Here is a 19,709-nt window from a genome sequence, read left to right on the forward strand (position 1 = left end):
TTCTTATTCAAAATGGTAAGTTATGGTGTATGTGCCCACTTTGCCAGCGTATTTCATGCCCAAACCAGTGTTGGGCAAGACAAAATACATGTGGTTCATATGAAAGTGACCCCCCTCCATTGATTTCAGGTGTTAAATTTGTTGCCCGAGACTCGTTAACCCTTGCTAAACTACAGCTACTTATTCAAAATAGAAAATGATGGTGTATATGCCCACTTTGCCAGCATATTTCATGCCCAAATCAGTGTTGGGCAAGGAAAAATACATGCGGGTTATATGCAAGTGACCCCCCCTCTGTTGATTTCAGGATTCAAATTTGTTGCTCAAGACTCGTTAACCGTTACAAAACTACAGCTATTTATTTAAAATAGTAAATCATAATATGGTGTATGTGCCCACTTTGCCAGCGTATTTCATGGCCAAACCAGTGTTGGGCAAGGCAAAACACATGCGGGTCATATGCAATTGACCTCACCCTGTTGATTTCAAGTGTCAAATTTGCTGCCCGAGACTCGTTATCCCTTGCAAAACTACAGCTACTTATTCAAAATGGTAATTTACGGTGTATGTGCCCACTTTGCCAGCGTATTTCATGCCCAAACCAGCGTTGGGCAAGGCAAAGTACATGTGGGTCATATGCAAGGGACCCTCCTCTGTTGATTTCAGGTGTCAAATTTGTTGCCCAAGACTCATTAACCCTTGCAGAACTGAATGATCTGAATAAGAAGCTGGAGCTCAAATAAGAAGTGAATAAGAAGCTGGAGCTTGAATAAGAAGTGAATAAAAAGCTGGCCGAATAAGAAGATAATTTCAGCCTAGTAAGCACTGTTGCGTATAGTCAGTCTTGCATCCTGATTTGTCAGTGTAGCTGTTATTCATACGAAGCATGCCTTTGGTTGGTTTATAGCACTTGTTCAGGGACTCTCCCTTTCTAAATCTGATTGGTTGCTGTTACTGTCTATCACAGGACCAGGAAGTACTGCAACTTGGGCTATGTGCAGGAAAATCAGTATGTATGCATGTGATGCCGTTTGACAAAGCAAGCAGAACATTCACTACTGCATGGCATGTCAGTGTTCTATTTCCTTCCAGAGAAGCATGCAGTTTACTGAACTTTGTATAGAAATCTTGTTTAATGTTACAGTGATTACTCTCAGGGACACATAAGTAGCTCAATGTTATTTTCCTGCCATTGACTTTGTGCTTACATGTTTATGATCAGACAGAGAACCGATAATACAGGGGCCCTGTTATTTTCCATTAGCAGCATTTGTTTGGGCTTGCATTTGGAAGATCCCTAAGGATTTGTTATGCTAAAATACCGGGGGCATGAGAATGATTATGCAGAGAGCTGTGAGCTCCATCTTGCTGTTTCAATGGACAATCCACAACGCCTGTCTGACTTGTTATGTATTGAGAGATACAAGAAAATTATTGACAGCAGAAGTGGATGGGGTGTTCCTGTGACACCCTTGCGTCTCGCTGCTTCTCGTGGGTCTTTGGAGTGTTTGAAAATCCTTCTGGCCAATGGGGCTGAGGTAGACACCCTTGATGTAAAGGCACAAACGCCACTTTTTGCTGCTGTGAATGGCGGTCATTTTGATTGCGTTAGGGAATTACTAAAGGCTGGAGCCAATCCTTGTGGAAGTGTATACAATAACTGCTCACCTGTCCTAACAGCATCTCGGGATGGCAATGCCAAAATTCTCAAGGAGCTTCTGGATTATGGGGCCGATTCCAATGTGAGGTCAAAGATGACTAACAGAACTACTTCTAGCACAAGTTGTACTGGTCCTCTGTATCTTGCAGCTGCGTATGGTCACCTTGAGTGTTTCAAAACTATTCTTCATTATGGAGCAGAGCCAAATTACAACTGTACCGACCAAGAACTTTTGAAGACCATTAAGCATCCTATAACTGTACTTGAGATGTGTCTGAAACATTGCTGTGCTTCACACTTTGTGAAACTACTCATTGAGTTTGGTGCTAACGTGTACTTACCCGACATTCATGTAAACAAATCATTACCAAACAGCTACTCATTGGAGCTACTGGCAAGAGAAAGAGGTAATGTCATTTAGCATATTAGGGCCTGATACAGAGTAAAGTGGGTGTATAAAAAATAAAGTGTAAGGAAAATTATAGTGTATTTTCTCACATATATACGCCTCTGGATGGTCAGCATAGGAAGCTGGTGTACTACAAGCCATCATTATTAAGGGGGAATTTAGTTGTGTTTTGTGCACATGTAAGTAGTGCGCTTCCGACAGGTGATATTCAATTATTTTCCTGAGGAGCGTGAGGTGGTGAGTAGAAATCCGTCCAAAGTGGAGGTTTTGGGTTAAAAAATGTAGCACATTATGCACAGGTTTAGCTGATTTATGTGTCTGCACCTGGTATACAGTGCATCTGGAAAATATTCACAGCGCTTCACTTTTTCCACATTTTGTTATGTTACAGCCTTATTCCAAACTGTAATAAATTCATTTTTTCACTCAAAATTTTTCACACAATACCCCATAATGACAACGTGAAAAAAGTGTTTTTGAGATTTTTGCTAATTTATCAAAAAATAAACTTAGAAATCAAATGTACATAAGTATTCACATAAGTATTCACAGCCTTTGCTCAATACTTTGTTGATGCACCTTTGGCAGCAATTACAGCCTCAAGTTTTTTAAATATGATGCCACAAGCTTGGCACACCTATCTTTGGGAAGTTTTGCACATTCCTCTTTAAAGAGTCGGTGCACAGTCATTTTCAGATCTCTCCAGGGATGTTCAATCGGATTCAAGTCTGGGCTCTGGCTGGAACACTCAAGGACATTCACAGAGTTGTCCAGAAGCTACTCACTTGATATCTTGACTGTGCGCTTATGGTTATTGTGCTGCTGAAAGATGAACCGTTGCCCCAGTCTGAGGTAAAGAGCGCTCTGGAGTAGGTTTTCATCCAGGATATCTCTGTACATTGCTGCATTCATCTTTCCCTCTATCCTGACTAGTCTCCCAGTTCCTGCCGCTGAAAAACATCCCCACAGCAAGATGCTGCCACCACCATGCATCACTGTAGGGATGGTATTGGCCTAGTGATGAACGGTGCCTGGTTTCCTCCAAACATGGCGCCTGGCATTCATGCCAAAGAGTTCAATCTTTGTATCATCAGACCAGAGAATTTTGTTTCTTCATGGCGAAGGACGTGAATACTTATGTACATGTGATTTCTTTGTTTTTTATTTTTAATAGATTTGCAAATATCTCAAAACTTTTTCACGTTGTCATTATGGGTCCTCATTTTAGTGATTTAGATAACCCCTACTCTCAGAAAACTGACATACATATGATATATGGCCTTATGTCTATTTTTCAAGTAGAGGAAATTACTATCCTTGGCAAAACAAGGACTTTTCTCCCTAGATAGGGGGGGAAAAAACTATCAAGGTATGTCATTGGCAGCAGCCCCTGGTGGCATAGAGTTTTTCTGAGCTCTTCACGTACATAAGCCTGTTTAACAAGGACTGTGGCGGTATTGACGCAATCCTATCACTATTAGCAGAGGATATTGACAAAAGTATATGCTTTAGTTAAACTTAATTCAGATTGGAATAAGTGCCCATTTTTTATTATTTTTTATATATATATATATATATATATATATATATATATATAAATTTACTGTCTTCTAGCCGCTGCTTTGCCCATGTGTAGTTTATATTTAATGTAGTTCTCACTGTTAAGGTGCATACACACCTTTGCCCATCGTGTATGCACAGCGATGACCGCTGACATCACTGGTCTGAAAGTCGCTCAGTGCATACACACTGAGCGCTTTTTTCCCTACCCAGCGATGTCAGCAGGGGTGAACGGCTTCCCATAGCAGGATGCATTTACTGGTAGTACCAGCAGATGAACGGCGGCCGCCGGCAATGAAGCGGAAGCGCGCATCAGTGCTCAGCACTTTATCGCCGGGGCATACACACTGGGCGGTTTTGAGCTGAAAGCAGCTCAAAACACCAAAAGTGGGCTGCTTTCAGCTCAAAATTGCCCAGTGTGTATGGGCCTTTACAGTAGAGTCTCCCTCATTTATTAGGGGGTGCACCGTCGGAGGGACATGTCTAGCACCGCCTGTTGACATTCCTTTTCATTCCATATGCACCTTACCTATATGATGGTTTCTCACAACGGGGAACCTCTGAAGGAATGTATCCTTCCTAGGCAGATGGCGTCTTCAGTAGTGATGAGCGGGTTCGGTTCCTCGGAATCCGAACCCCCCTGAACTTTACCCTTTTTACACGGGTCCGAGGCAGACTCGGATCCTCCCGCCTTGCTCGGTTAACCCGAGCGCGCCCGAACGTCATCATCCCACTGTCGGATTCTCGCGAGATTCGGATTCTATATAAGGAGCCGCGCGTCGCCGCCATTTCACTCGTGCATTGGAAATGATAGTGAGAGGACGTGGCTGGCGTCCTCTCACTTTGTTTCAGGGGGCTGCAGTGCAAATATCTTTATTCTGGGGACCAGCAGTATTATAGGAGAAGTACAGTTCAGAGTTTTGCTGACCAGTGACCACCAGTATTATACGTTGTCTGCCTGAAAAACGCTCCATATCTGTGCTCAGTGTGCTGCATATATCTGTGCTCACACTGCTTTATTGTGGGGACTGGGGACCAGCAGTATTATATAGGAGGAGTACAGTGCAGAGTTTTGCTGACCAGTGACCACCAGTATACGTTGTCTGCCTGAAAAACGCTCCATATCTGTGCTCAGTGTGCTGCATATATCTGTGCTCACACTGCTTTATTGTGGAGACTGGGGACCAGCAGTATTATATAGGAGGAGTACAGTGCAGAGTTTTGCTGACCAGTGACCACCAGTATTATACGTTCTCTGCCTGAAAAACGCTCCATATCTGTGCTGCATTGTAGTATATAGTAGGAGTACAGTGCATAATTTTGCTGACCACCAGTATATAATATATACTATATATAGGAGTACGGTACAGAAGGCCACTGCTCTACCTACCTCTGTGTCGTCAAGTATACTATCCATCCATACCTGTGGTGCATTTCAGTTTTGCACAGTTTGCTGACCACCAGTATATAATATATAGCAGTACGGTACAGTAGGCCACTGCTCTACGGTACAGAAGGCCACTGCTCTACCTACCTCTGTGTCGTCAAGTATACTATCCACCCATACCTGTGGTGCATTTCAGTTTGCACAGTTTGCTGACCACCAGTATATAATATATAGCAGTACGGTACAGTAGGCCACTGCTCTACCTACCTCTGTGTCGTCAAGTATACTATCCATCCATACCTGTGGTGCATTTCAGTTTTGCAGTTTGCTGACCACCAGTATATAATATATAGCAGTACAGTACAGTAGGCCACTGCTCTACCTACCTCTGTGTCGTCAAGTATACTATCCATCCATACCTGTGTTGCATTTCAGTTGTGCGCAGTATATATAGTAGTAGGCCATTGCTATTGATACTGGCATATAATTCCACACATTAAAAAATGGAGAACAAAAATGTGGAGGGTAAAATAGGGAAAGATCAAGATCCACTTCCACCTCGTGCTGAAGCTGCTGCCACTAGTCATGGCCGAGACAATGAAATGCCATCAACGTCGTCTGCCAAGGCCGATGCCCAATGTCATAGTAGAGAGCATGTAAAATCCAAAAAACTAAAGTTCAGTAAAATGACCCAAAAATCAAAATTAAAAGCGTCTGAGGAGAAGCGTAAACTTGCCAATATGCCATTTATGACACGGAGTGGCAAGGAACGGCTGAGGCCCTGGCCTATGTTCATGGCTAGTGGTTCAGCTTCACATGAGGATGGAAGCACTCATCCTCTTGCTAGAAAAATGAAAAGACTTAAGCTGGCAAAAGCACAGCAAAGAACTGTGCGTTCTTCTAAATCACAAATCCCCAAGGAGAGTCTAATTGTGTCGGCTGCGATGCCTGACCTTCCCAACATTGAACGGGAAGAGGTGGCGCCTTCCACCATTTGCACGCCCCCTGCAAGTGCTGGAAGGAGCACCCGCAGTCCAGTTCCTGATAGTCAAATTGAAGATGTCACTGTTGAAGTACACCAGGATGAGGATATGGGTGTTGCTGGTGCTGAGGAGGAAATTGACAAGGAGGATTCTGATGGTGAGGTGGTTTGTTTAAGTCAGGCACACGGGGAGACACCTGTTGTCCATGGGACGAATATGGCCATTGACACGCCTGGTCAAATTACAAAAAAAATCACCTCTTCGGTGTGGAATTATTTTAACACAAATGCGGACAACAGGTGTCAAGCCGTGTGTTGCCTTTGTCAAGCTGTAATAAGTAGGGGTAAGGACGTTAACCACCGCGGAACATTCTCCCTTATACGTCACCTGCAGTGCATTCATCATAAGTCAGTGACAAGTTCAAACACTTTGGATGACAGCGGAAGCAGTCCACTGACCACTAAATCCCTTACTCTTGTAACCAAGCTCCTGCAAACCACACCACCAACTCCCTCAGTGTCAATTTCCTCCTTACACAGGAAAGCCAATAGTCCTGCAGGCCATGTCACTGTCAAGTCTGATGAGTCCTCTCCTGCCTGGGATTCCTCCGATGCATCCATGAGTGTAACGCCTACTGCTGCTGGCGCTGCTGTTGTTGTTGCTGGGAGTCGATCGTCATCCCAGAGGGGAAGTCGGAAGACCACTTGTACTACTTCCAGTAAGCAATTGACTGTCCAACAGTCCTTTGCGAGGAAGATGAAATATCACAGCAGTCATCCTGCTGCAAAGCGAATAACTCAGGCCTTGGCAGCCTGGGCAGTGAGAAACGTGTTTCCGTTATCCACCGTTAATTCACAGGCAACTACAGACTTGATTGAGGTACTGTGTCCCCGGTACCAAATACCATCTAGGTTCCATTTCTCTAGGCAGACGATACCGAAAATGTACACAGACCTCAGAAAAAGAGTCACCAGTGTCCTAAAAAATGCAGTTGTACCCAATGTCCACTTAACCACGGACATGTGGACAAGTGGAGCAGGGCAGACTCAGGACTATATGACTGTGACAGCCCACTGGGTAGATGTATTGCCTCCCGCAGCAAGAACAGCAGCGGCGGCACCAGTAGCAGCATCTCGCAAACGCCAACTCGTTCCTAGGCAGGCTACGCTTTGTATCACCGCTTTCCAGAAGAGGCACACAGCTGACAACCTCTTACGGAAACTGAGGAACATCATCGCAGAATGGCTTACCCCAATTGGACTCTTCTGGGGATTTGTGACATCGGACAACGCCAGCAATATTGTGCGTGCATTACATCTGGGCAAATTCCAGCACGTCCCATGTTTTGCACATACATTGAATTTGGTGGTGCAGAATTATTTAAAAAACGACAGGGGTGTGCAAGAGATGCTGTCGGTGGCCCGAAGAATTGCGGGCCACTTTCGGCATTCAGCCACCGCATGCCGAAGACTGGAGCACCAGCAAACACTCCTGAACCTGCCCTGCCATCATCTGAAGCAAGAGGTGGTAACAAGGTGGAATTCAACCCTCTATATGCTTCAGAAGATGGAGGAGCAGCAAAAGGCCATTCAAGCCTATACATCTGCCTACGATATAGGCAAAGGAGGGGGAATGCACCTGACTCAAGCATAGTGGAGAATGATTTCAACGTTGTGCAAGGTTCTGCAACCCTTTGAACTTGCCACACGTGAAGTCAGTTCAGACACTGCCAGCCTGAGTCAGGTCATTCCCCTCATCAGGCTTTTGCAGAAGAAGCTGGAGACATTGAAGGAGGAGCTAAAACAGAGCGATTCCGCTAGGCATGTGGGACTTGTGGATGGAGCCCTTAATTCGCTTAACCAGGATTCACGGGTGGTCAATTTGTTGAAATCAGAGCACTACATTTTGGCCACCGTGATCGATCCTGGATTTGAAACCTACGTTGTATCTCTCTTTCCGGCAGAGGTTCAAAGACCTGCTGGTGAGAAAATTGTCAAGTCAAGCGGAACGTGACCCGTCAACAGCTCCTCCTTCACATTCTCCCGCAACTGGGGGTGCGAGGAAAAGGCTAAGAATTCCGAGCCACCCTCTGGCGGTGATGCAGGGCAGTCTGGAGCGAGTGCTGACATCTGGTCCGGACTGAAGGACCTGCCAACGATTACTGACATGTCGTCTACTGTCACTGCATATGATTCTCTCACCATTGAAAGAATGGTGGAGGATTATATGAGTGACCGCATCCAAGTAGGCACGCCAGACAGTCCGTACGTATACTGGCAGGAAAAAGAGGCAATTTGGAGGCCCTTGCAGAAACTGGCTTTATTTTACCCAAGTTGCCCACCCTCCAGTGTGTACTCCGAAAGAGTGTTTAGTGCAGCCGCTCACCTTGTCAGCAATCGGCGTACGAGGTTACTTCCAGAAAATGTGGAGAAGATGATGTTCATCAAAATTAATTATAATCAATTCCTCCGTGGAGACATTCACCAGCAATTGCCTCCAGAAAGTACACAGGGACCTGAGATGGTGGATTCCAGTGGGAACGAATTAATAATCTGTGAGGATGGGGATGTACACAGTGAAAGGGGTGAGGAATCGGACGATGAGGAGGAGGTGGACATCTTGCCTCTGTAGAGCCAGTTTGTGCAAGAAGAGATTGATTGCTTCTTTTTTGGTGGGGGCCCAAACCAACCAGTCATTTCAGTCACAGTTGTGTGGCAGACCCTGTCGCTGAAATGATGGGTTTGTTAAAGTGTGCATGTCCTGTTTATACAACATTAGGGTGGGTGGGAGGGCCCAAGGACAATTCCATCTTGCACCTCTTTTTTTCTTTCATTTTTCTTTGCATCATGTGCTGTTTGGGGACTATTTTTTTGAAGTGCCATCCTGCCTGACACTGCAGTGCCACTCCTAGATGGGCCAGGTGTTTGTGTCGGCCACTTGTGTCGCTTAGCTTAGCCATCCAGCGACCTTGGTGCACCTCTTTTTTTCTTTGCATCATGTGCTGTTTGGGGACTATTTTTTTGAAGTGCCATCCTGTCTGACACTGCAGTACCACTCCTAGATGGGCCAGGTGTTTGTGTCGGCCACTTGGGTCGCTTAGCTTAGTCACACAGCTACCTCATTGCGCCTCTTTTTTTCTTTGCATCATGTGCTGTTTGGGGACTATTTTTTTGAAGTGCCATCCTATCTGACACTGCAGTGCCGCTCCTAGATGGGCCAGGTGTTTGTGTCGGCCACTTGGGTCGCTTAGCTTAGTCATCCAGCGACCTCGGTGCAAATTTTAGGACTAAAAATAATATTGTGAGGTGTGAGGTGTTCAGAATAGACTGAAAATGAGTGGAAATTATGGTTATTGAGGTTAATAATACTATGGGATCAAAATGACCCCCAAATTCTATGATTTAAGCTGTTTTTGAGGGGTTTTTGTAAAAAAAACACCCGAATCCAAAACACACCCGAATCCGACAAAAAAATTTCAGGGAGGTTTTGCCAAAACGCGTCCGAATCCAAAACACGGCCGCGGAACCAAATCCAAAACCAAAACACAAAACCCGAAAAATGTCCGGTGCACATCACTAGTCTTCAGCCGGTATTCACTATTCATGTAGGATATCACATGGTCCGAAAGATGCCTGTTTGTGTAGGAATATATCCAAAGTCACCATCCTGCAACAGAGGTTCAAGCAGACTTGTGTCACCTCCCGCCTTCTGCGTTTCTCAGCCACACCATCATCTCCCTGCATCTCTCAGCCACAACATCATCTCCTCCCTGTGTCTGTCAGCCACACCTACTCCTCCCTGTGTCTCTCAGCCACACCATTATCTCCTGTCTGCATCTTTCACCATTCCCCTACACTTCACATATTACACTGCCCAGTAGTGTCCATTGGGGGTAATTCCAAGTTGATCGCAGCAGGAAATTTTTTAGCAGTTGGGCAAAACCATGTGCACTGCAGGGGGGGCAGATATAACATGTGCAGAGAGAGAGTTAGATTTGGGTGGGTTATTTTGTTTCTGTGCAGGGTAAATACTGGCTGCTTTATTTTTACACTGCAATTTAGATTGCAGATTGAACTCACCACACCCAAATCTATCTCTCTCTGCACATGTTATATCTGCCCCCCCTGCAGTGCACATGGTTTTGCCCAACTGCTAAAAAATTTCCTGCTGCGATCAACTTGGACTTACCCCCATTGTTCACATTACACCGCACAGTAGTATCCGAAATTAACAATGCACCGCACAGTAGCGTCCGTTATACACGTTAAACCTGACCACACAGTTGTGTCCGTTATTATATTACTCCCGACAGCAGAGCCCCTTATACACATTACTCCACATTAAAGCCCCTACTCCACATTACGCATCATCATTCCTCCTCCTTGTCATTCTTCCATCTCCTCATCTTTCACCCAACCCCCACAAAACTCCACTTCTGAAACTTTGCAGAGAATAGATGTTACATCGGCTTACAGCCCTTGGTGCAGAGGTGGGCAGTTACAGGGTGTAGGGTGCAGAGGTGGGCAATTACAGGGTGTAGGGTGCAGAGGTGGGCAGTTACAGGGTGTAGGGTGTGGAGGTGGGCAGTTACAGGGTTTAGGGAGGGAAAGTGTAGGGTACAGAGGTGGTCAGTTTGAGGGTGTAAGGTGCAGAGGTGGGCAGTTACGGGGTGTAGGGTGCAGAGGTGGGCAGTTACGGGGTGTAGGGAGGGAAGGTGTAGGATGCAGGTGTGGAAGGTGCACATTGTTGGTGGGCCGGTACAGGGGAATAAAGGAAGGCAGTTTCAAGGTGTAGGGATCAGTTTGAGGGTGCAGGGGAGCAATTGCTGGATGCAGGGGGACAGGTGCACAATAGGAGAGTAAGGAATAAATGTTTAGTAGTGTGTTAAAACTGAAAACAATACCTTTGAGGTGGTGTAGTACATAAGAATTAGAGGGTGCTTGGGAACAGCTGCATCGCATGACAGCTCTGACACTGTGGGACATATCTATGCCAACATCATAGGGACTCCCTGCCGCCTCGCAGGCAGCTCTCCCGCGACCATGCTGCTGTTCAGCAGGCAGGGGGGAGAGCCAACCCGGAGCCCACCACCTGCTGGACTGTGTAGGGATTCACTGCCGCCTCGCAGCTCTCCCTCAGACCACGCTGCTGTTAAGCAGGCAGGGGGGAGAGCCAATACGGAGCCCGCCGCCTGCTGGACTGTGTATCAGGGCAGGCAATTAACCATCTGATGCTGCACCTCCCGCGAATGCTCGGCTATCACTGAGCAGGCGTGTGTGCGGGGTGGTGCCGGACATTAGGGGGTGCCTGTGCGCACCAGGCACCCCGCGTGCGCACGCCTATGCCTGTATACCATATTTGTTGTTTTGGCTGTATTGCTTTGAGTGCAAATATAAAGATCTCTGCTTGTACTGACTCGAGAACAGGCTGCATAGATCTGACCATGCAAAAAACATCCAATTGTCAGGTCCACACCTATTTTACATAGAGTCTGAATTGAAACTTGGTAATTGCCATAGCAAATCAGATGTTTACTGGGAATTTAAGTCTCTTAAAGTGGAAGAAAGGGTTATAGGGAATTTCACCTTTACCACATCCTGCCACTGTAGCGGCCTCTAACGTTTCTTGAAGAGATTTCACTTTCAGTTGTGTCCCATTGCGCAATTTAGGCGGATTGAAGCTTCTCATCAGTATTATTGGCACACCAACCATTTTTGTTTATCTTAGATATTGAGAGGTATAGGGCTCGGGATGTAGTTATGTGACCGATGGTTACATAATCTCCTCCTACATCCCACCCCCTCACAATCCCAACGGTCAGCATGCCGACCAACAGGGAGTAATCTCATTTGTCTGTGTCCACGACACTCAGAGTGGGAATAGAACCCAGGGCGACCGCAGGTCACCACAGAGCCCACAAGGGGCTTGTTGCGCTCACCCCCGACGGCATTCCGCTGCCGGGATCCCAGCATCGGTATGCTGACCGGCGGTTTCCTGATCGCCGGTCACGCATACCGCACCCATGGGAACCGTCTTCAGCTTTCCTCACAATAGGCGGCTGTCTGTATGTGCATTTAACCACTTAACTGACAATTTCCCCCCCCCCCCCCAAAAAAAAAACGCTCAGAAATTGTCTTTTTTTTAATGAGTGAATTAGGTGAAGAACATGAAATTAACCCTCTGCAAAATGATTTTAGTTAAAGGAATTTTTTTTTTTTATAATATTTTTTAAACATTGAAACATTGGTCGGGAACATTGAGACCATCGGAACATTGGTAACATCGCATCCATTACGATTTTACCTTTTAGAGCCCGGACAGCCCGCAGATACACAGGAAGGGGGGGGGGGCTTGTGGAGGCTGTTTTACACTTTTCCTGCCGTGCTGACCGATCTGCAATGATCCCCAGCACAGCAACACTGAGGGGAGGGTGCAGGGAGGCAGTCTGACGGCAGCAGCGGAGGAAAGTTTCCCTTCCCTGCCGCTGCTAGCACTGTTACCTGGATATGCAGGTAATCCTGACGCTGATTATTTAGAAATACGGGGGCATAGAGCACTGAATCTTCTACATTCAGGACAGTGTTTATAGAATTATAAACTCTCATTTCCCCTGGAAATATCTCCAATATATAATTGTTAATAGAGTTGCATATTACTTGCATTGATGATGCCAATAAATGTTTTTCTTATTGCTCCGCTTTTAACTTGATGGATCGAGATGAAACAAAGTGCAGGTTATTTTTTTGAGTTTTCATTATAAAATGATGTTGTTTTCCGGTTCAGTAGTTCCGGTGCATAGACATGAGCTGGGAAAGTAGATGCACCGAAGACTAGCTGGTAGTAAGTGGTAGTATCGCTGGTCGGCTGAGAATCATGCAGCTGCTTTGGTGATATTTGTTTGGGTAAATTAGGACGTTTTGTATGTTTGTGATAGAAAACAACAGGGGTATTTTTTTACTGGAAGCTTTCCACCATTCAGTGCAATAACCCATTGACTTCAGGCCCAGCGACAGGGGGTACAAATGGTACACCCCTCCCGAGCCCTAAGGTACAGAGTTGCCCCCAGGTATGGAGGGGCACAAAACGAGACAGCTGCTAGCTTTGATTTACAATGCAGTCCACACCGGTCATCCATCTGCACCCCCACTGAGCCCCTCCCCAGCAACTCCCGTCACTTCCTGGGAGTAGCACACCATTCCGGTGTCATTAAATGTTATCCTGCATCCGCACTGACTCTTCTGTCCAAGTTGCCAAGGCCAGCGTACAGCGGAAGGAGGCGCTCTGCCCAAGCCCAAGAAGCAAGCTGCAGGAGCATTGTGTGTCTGCTCCATGCATAGGCGTGCGCACAGAGGGTGCATGGTGTTCACAGGCACCCCCTAATGTCCGGCACCCCCCACACGCCACATCTGTGTCAGTGATGATCGCCGCTGCCCGTGAGACACAGTTGAGCGCACCCTGTTGCTCCTTCCTGTTACGGTGCCTCCCCGAACCCCCACTGTGCCCGCTATGGACAGTGGGGAGCAGGCCAGGGGGGCAGAGTACCATATACCCCCCAGGCCGGTACAATAGAGCTGTTATGGGCCGAGTACGCAATGTGTATGTACATAGGGGGTAATTCCAAGTTGATCGCAGCAGGAAATTTTTTAGCAGTTGGGCAAAACCATGTGCACTGCAGGGGGGGCAGATATAACATTTGCAGAGAGAGTTAGATTTGGGTGGGTTATTTTGTTTCTGTGCAGGGTAAATACTGGCTGCTTTATTTTTACACTGCAATTTAGATTGCAGATTGAACTCACCACACCCAAATCTATCTCTCTCTGCACATGTTATATCTGGCCCCCCTGCAGTGCACATGGTTTTGCCCAACTACTAAAAAATTTCCTGCTGCGATCAACTTGGAATTACCCCCATAGATTCATAATCTCCAACTGTACATTTTTAGCAGGTACAGTACAATTTTTTTATGATCTGTCCCGATTTTTGGCTCTCCAAACTTCCATTGAAAGTATAGGAAAAGGGGTGTGGCCACGCCCCCTTTCCTTTTATGTGTAAAATGTTGGAGGGTATGTAGATTGCAGCCTGGAAGACACACTCACACCACACAGCAGCATGTACACATAAGGTGGAGCTTCAGGAGGGGGCGGAGCCAACCGGTCACTGCTAGTAAATGGCCCTATACACTAGAGCAGGCCTGGCCAACCTGTGGCTCTCCAGATGTAGTGAAACTACACATCCCAGCATGCCCTGCCACAGTTTTAGCATTCCCTAATAGCAAAACTGTGACAAGGCATGATGGGACTTGTAGTTTCACAACAGCTGGAGAGCCACAGGTTGGCCAGGCCTGCACTAGAGCGATAATGCCCGATTTCATCCGATTTCGGGCATTCTGCCCGATATATCGGATGAAATCGGGCATTTTGGAGGTGTTTCCGATCCGATGCACGTTCCCGTGAGCATTGGAACGGATCCTCCAGATTGAATGTGCTGCACATCAATCAGGTCCTACCTGGGGGTATGGCTGGGATCGCCCAAGATACATCGTATGCAAAAGGGCAGCATACGATGTATCTTGGGCGATCCTGCCCCCAGGGAGGCTGCCGGGGTGATCGCCTGCGACATGTGGTCGCATAAGTGTATGGGGCCCTTAAGTCTCTTATAACGCAGCTGCTGTAGTGCTAAATGCTGTGATGAGGCAGCAGCTGGTAAGATACGGGATGCAGCATGCTGTACCCTCTCTCACTGCCCAGCAATGCTCACACTGCTGTGTACTGTCCTCTAGTTTTATTATGGAGTCACATATTGTATAGTGGTTGATCCCTCCTCTGGAACCAGCTACCAATGAGCTGAGCTCCTCTCCGGCTAGCCCCTCCTCTTTTCTCTCCCATTATCCTCCCCACTCTATCCCACTCTTCTCCTACCAGTATTCACCCTGCTTCTGGTTCCTTTTGTCCAGCCCTTCCCTATGCTGCTCTAATGGCTGCAATTATTACCTCCAGGTATGTGCGGGATTGATAAAGGGTACATGAAAAAAATAAAAAAAAATAATATATATATATATATGTACAGGTGAAGAAAAAGGCGGCACTCAGGAGACTTGTGAATCAAAAAAGCAGTGTAATCAATACGGCCGTATTGATTACACTGCTTTTTTGATTCACAAGTCTCTTGAGTGCCGCCTCTTTCTTCACCTGTACAAATACAAGGGTTTTGCCCTGAGGAGGGCACCAGAGCAAGCTACACCCTGAAGGGGAGGCCTGGAGTGCCGAAGTTTTGGTATGTATATGTATTGTGACAAGAACACTGGGATAGTGTTTGAGGGCAGGTATATTTGTCCCAGGTTCTTGTCTTACATGTTTTAGAAAATGTTAACTTCTAGGAAAAATGCTTTTTGTTTTGTCTGAACCTTTTCAGTTTGCTGTAAAAGCTGGGTAAAGGCTCTGAGAGAGAGATAAGGCGAGTTCTAGACATTGGGCCCAGTTCGGGTCTTTGGCCTCACAGAGGGCTAATCAGGGTTTCAGCTGTGTAAGAGTGTTATAGTGCTTCTAACCTGATTAGTATGGGCAGACTGCCTGGGAAGGCTGGAGGATCTGTGTGTGAGAGACACGCTTTCTGATGCAAGTAAGCTATACAGTATGTACTGAAGAACTCTGTGTTTTGTTTAGTGACAGTTAGGAATATCTTATGTTTAGTTAGTGCCGGACAGGCAAGGTATTTTTATTTTGGGGTTTGTTTTATTTTCTGTTTCAATAAAACTGGCCGGGGTCAGTTGTACCAGAAACTGGACTTGTGTTGTTCCTCAGCTGCTGCGTGCGGCCATATTCCCCAGGAAAAGGCGCCTTGCACCCCTACAGTGTTACAACTTGGTGGAGAATGCGAGCAACCCCGTTCTGCGCATAAGTGAAAGCAGCAGCTTTGTGAGGCCTGCAGAAAACGGTGGTTTATGCAGATACAGCCCAGTGTGAAGTTACTGAGACTCACCCCTGAGGGTTTGATATATGTCCTGGGTGAAAGCAGCTACAAAGCCGCCTGAAAAATCTGTCGACATGGAGGATCTGCTTAAAGCCTTGCTGCAAGCTACAGCGGCTCAGCAGGAGGCCAACCGACAGCAGCAGGTGGCAATGGAAGAAAATAGGAGACAACAGCAGGTGGCAATGGAGGAAAATTGGAGACTACAGCAGGCAGTTGTTGATGAACTTTACAGGCAACAGCGTCAGGATAGAGAGGCCTTAGCAGAAGTGGTGCAGAGACTTGCAGCTCGGGTTGGAGATGTGGCCGTCAGTGCTCCAACCAGCTCTAGTTCTATACGGGCCAGTCACTTCCTGCAGAAAATGACAGAGGCTGATGATGTGGAGGCCTATCTGACCACGTTTGAAAGGACTGCCGAGCGTGAGAACTGGCCGAAAGCACAGTGGGCCAGTCTGCTGGCACCTTTCCTGTCAGGTGAGCCCCAAAAAGCTTACTTTGATTTAAGCCCTGCTGAGGCTCGGGACTATGATAAACTAAAGACTGAGATCCTGACCCGCCTGGGAGTCACGCTGTCAGTACGAGCACAACGGGTGCACCGTTGGCTGTACGCCATGGAGAAGCCTCCGCGCTCCCAGATGCACGACCTTATTCAGCTAACAAAAAAATGGCTACAGCCAGAGACATTAACTGGTCCCCAGATGGTGGAAAGAGTCGTCATGGACCGCTACTTGAGATCTTTGCCCATGGTCCTGCGCAAGTGGGTGAGCCATGGAAACCCGGGTACTGCTGACCAATTAGTGGACATGGTAGAGAGGTATTTGGCAGCAGAGGAACTACTGATGACCACCCAGCAACCCATAGATCCTCGACAGCGCCCTTCAGTAAAGACTGGTAAGACTGTTCCGTGGGAAAACGTTGCTGGGCGGTTAAGAGAATGCAAGGCTGGAGAGACTGTAAACACTGGCCCTGGAGACAGGCCAATGGGGCTAGAACGGTCTATGCTGCCCAAACGGGTTGATAATCGTGTGGTTAAATGTTTTAGGTGTGGTATGCCAGGTCATGTTATTGCCAATTGCCCAGTCACGCAAGAACCCATGCATTGTGATGCTGCCTTTGAATGTCGCAGAATGTCTTTCTTTGCTAGGTTAGCCTGTACTGTGGTACCTTCACCTGAGCTGGAAAAACAAATGTGTGATGTGTTCTTAGAAGGTAACCGGGTAGAGGCCTTGCTAGATTCAGGAAGTTTAGTTACCCTCGTGAAAGCTGGGTTAGTGAACCCCTTAAAGGTCCAGCAAATACCTATTGGGGTAACTTGCATACATGGGGATACCCAATATTATGCCACTGCTGAGGTGAATATAGAAACTTGTTGTGGGTCAGCAATGGTTAAAGAGGGACTGGTCCCTACCTTGGTGCATGAGGCCATAATAGGGAGGGATTTTCCTCATTTTTGGAAACTGGGAATCACGGTTATCAACAGATGTGAGAAGTAAAAAGCCAGTTGATAATACCGGTGATTTTATGGATGTACGTGGGTCTTCGGAACTTTCTGGCCTTTTGCTAGTTTGGCTGGGGAAGTGACAGATGGGGAGTCCAGTGAGGACCCTCTTGCCGGGAACAGAGACATAGTAGTTAGAACTGAAAGCGTGCCTGACCTGGAGGTAAAGAAGGATCTGTTTGCGTCTGAACAGTTAAAGGATCCTACCTTAATAAAGGCTAGAGAGAATGTTAAGATTGTTAATGGGGAACCTGTGGTACCAGGTGACAGGGTTACGTATCCCCACATGGCCATCTGTAATGAGCTCTTGTACCACATTGTCAAAAGGGGTGAGGATGTGGTGGAACAGCTGGTAGTTCCCCAGCCTTATCGGAGAACGGTACTAGATTTAGCTCATAGTCACGTTACCGCAGGACATTTAGGGGCAGAAAAAACCACTGAAAGAGTTTTACAAAGGTTCTTTTGGCCAGGGGTTTATAAAGAAGTGTCTGAATATTGTTCTTCCTGTCCTGAATGCCAGTATCATGCCCCTAGACCCCATTTCAGGAGCCCACTAGTTCCCATGCCTATTATAGAGGTCCCGTTTGACAGAATAGCCATGGATCTCGTGGGGCCCTTGTTAAAGTCTGCTCGGGGCCATCAGTATATCCTGGTAATTATGGACTATGCCACTCGATATCCTGAGGCTGTCCCTTTACGCACTATCACAACCAAGGCGATAGCTAGGGAGCTGGTGCAGGTATTTAGTAGAGTGGGAATACCAAAAGAAATTTTGACTGACCAAGGTACTCCATTTATGTCAAGGATCATGAAAGAGTTGTGCAAGTTATTTAAGGTCACTCACCTCAGGACGTCCATCTACCATCCCCAAACTGACGGGTTGGTGGAAAGGTTTAATAAAACATTAAAAAGTATGTTAAAAAAGGTTGTTGAGAGAGATGGGAAAAACTGGGATTGTTTGTTGCCCTACTTGTTAATGGCCATCAGAGAAGTTCCTCAGTCCTCTACGGGGTTTTCTCCATTTGATTTGTTGTATGGTAGACACCCCAGAGGGCTGTTGGATATTGCCAAAGAGACGTGGGAAGGACAGCCCACTCCTTATAGAAGCGTTATTGAGCATGTAACACAAATGCAGGATAGGATTGCAGCCGTGGTACCTGTTGTCAGAGAGCACATGGAACAGGCCCAAAGTGCTCAACAGAGGGTCTATAACCGGAGTGCCAAGATACGGGAATTTGCTCCTGGCGATAGAGTTCTTGTTTTGGTACCCACTGTGGAAAGCAAATTCCTAGCTAAATGGCAGGGTCCATTTGAGATTAGGGAAAAAGTGAATGAGGTTAATTACAAAGTATACCAGCCGGGAAAGAGAAAACCCGAACAGATCTACCATGTTAACTTAATCAAACCCTGGAAAGATAGGTTGTCTCTGTCAGCGGAGCCTTGCCCTTCGGTGTCTTCACCCCGGTTGCTTCCCGCAGTGAAGGTGTCAGAGACATTATCAGCTGATCAGAACAATCAGGTTAAAGAATTTCTCATCCAAAATAGGGAGGTATTTTCAGAGCTGCCTGGCCGAACGACCATAATAAAACATGACATTGTCACAGAACCAGGGGTCAGGGTTCATTTAAAGCCATATAGGATTCCTGAAGTTCAGCGAGAAGCTATTTCTAAGGAAGTTAAAACCATGTTAGAACTGGGAGTCATAGAGGAGTCTAACAGTGAGTGGTCCAGTCCCATAGTGCTCATCCCGAAGCCCGACGGTAGCATACGCTTCTGTAATGACTTTCGTAAGTTAAATGAGGTGTCCAAGTTTGACGCATACCCCATGCCCCGTGTGGATGAGCTTGTAGAAAGGCTGGGAACAGCCAGGTTTCTCACCACATTGGACCTGACCAAAGGTTACTGGCAAATACCTTTATGTGATAGCGCCAAAGAAAAAACAGCCTTTTCGGTTCCGGAGGGGCTGTACCAGTATAAGATGTTACCCTTTGGGTTGCATGGGGCTCCAGCAACCTTTCAACGGGCGATGGATAAAATTTTGAGGCCCCATAGAAAATATGCAGCTGCCTATTTGGATGATGTGGTAATTCACAGTACAGACTGGGGGTCCCATTTGGTTAAAGTACAAGCAGTACTGGACTCAATCAGAGAGGCAGGGTTAACTGCTAACCCAAAGAAGTGCTGCCTCGCAATGGAGGAGGTCAAATACTTGGGCTTCACCATAGGCAGAGGTCTGATTAGGCCCC

General features: G+C 46.7%; 1 protein-coding gene across 1 annotated transcript in view; it reads left to right on the top strand.

The window, feature by feature from the left end:
* Window positions 1–1,015: 1,015 nt before the first annotated feature.
* Window positions 1,016–19,709, top strand: part of LOC134948925 (ankyrin repeat and SOCS box protein 12-like) — a 29,449-nt gene continuing 10,755 nt past the window's right edge. Inside the window, exon 1 of the mRNA XM_063937213.1 lies at window positions 1,016–2,067. Coding sequence (XP_063793283.1) covers window positions 1,311–2,067 — 757 coding nt within the window. The 5' untranslated portion in view covers window positions 1,016–1,310. The remainder of the gene's footprint in view (window positions 2,068–19,709) is intronic.

The sequence above is a fragment of the Pseudophryne corroboree genome, chromosome 8 (genome assembly GCF_028390025.1).
Source record: "Pseudophryne corroboree isolate aPseCor3 chromosome 8, aPseCor3.hap2, whole genome shotgun sequence".
Classification (NCBI taxonomy): domain Eukaryota; kingdom Metazoa; phylum Chordata; class Amphibia; order Anura; family Myobatrachidae; genus Pseudophryne; species Pseudophryne corroboree.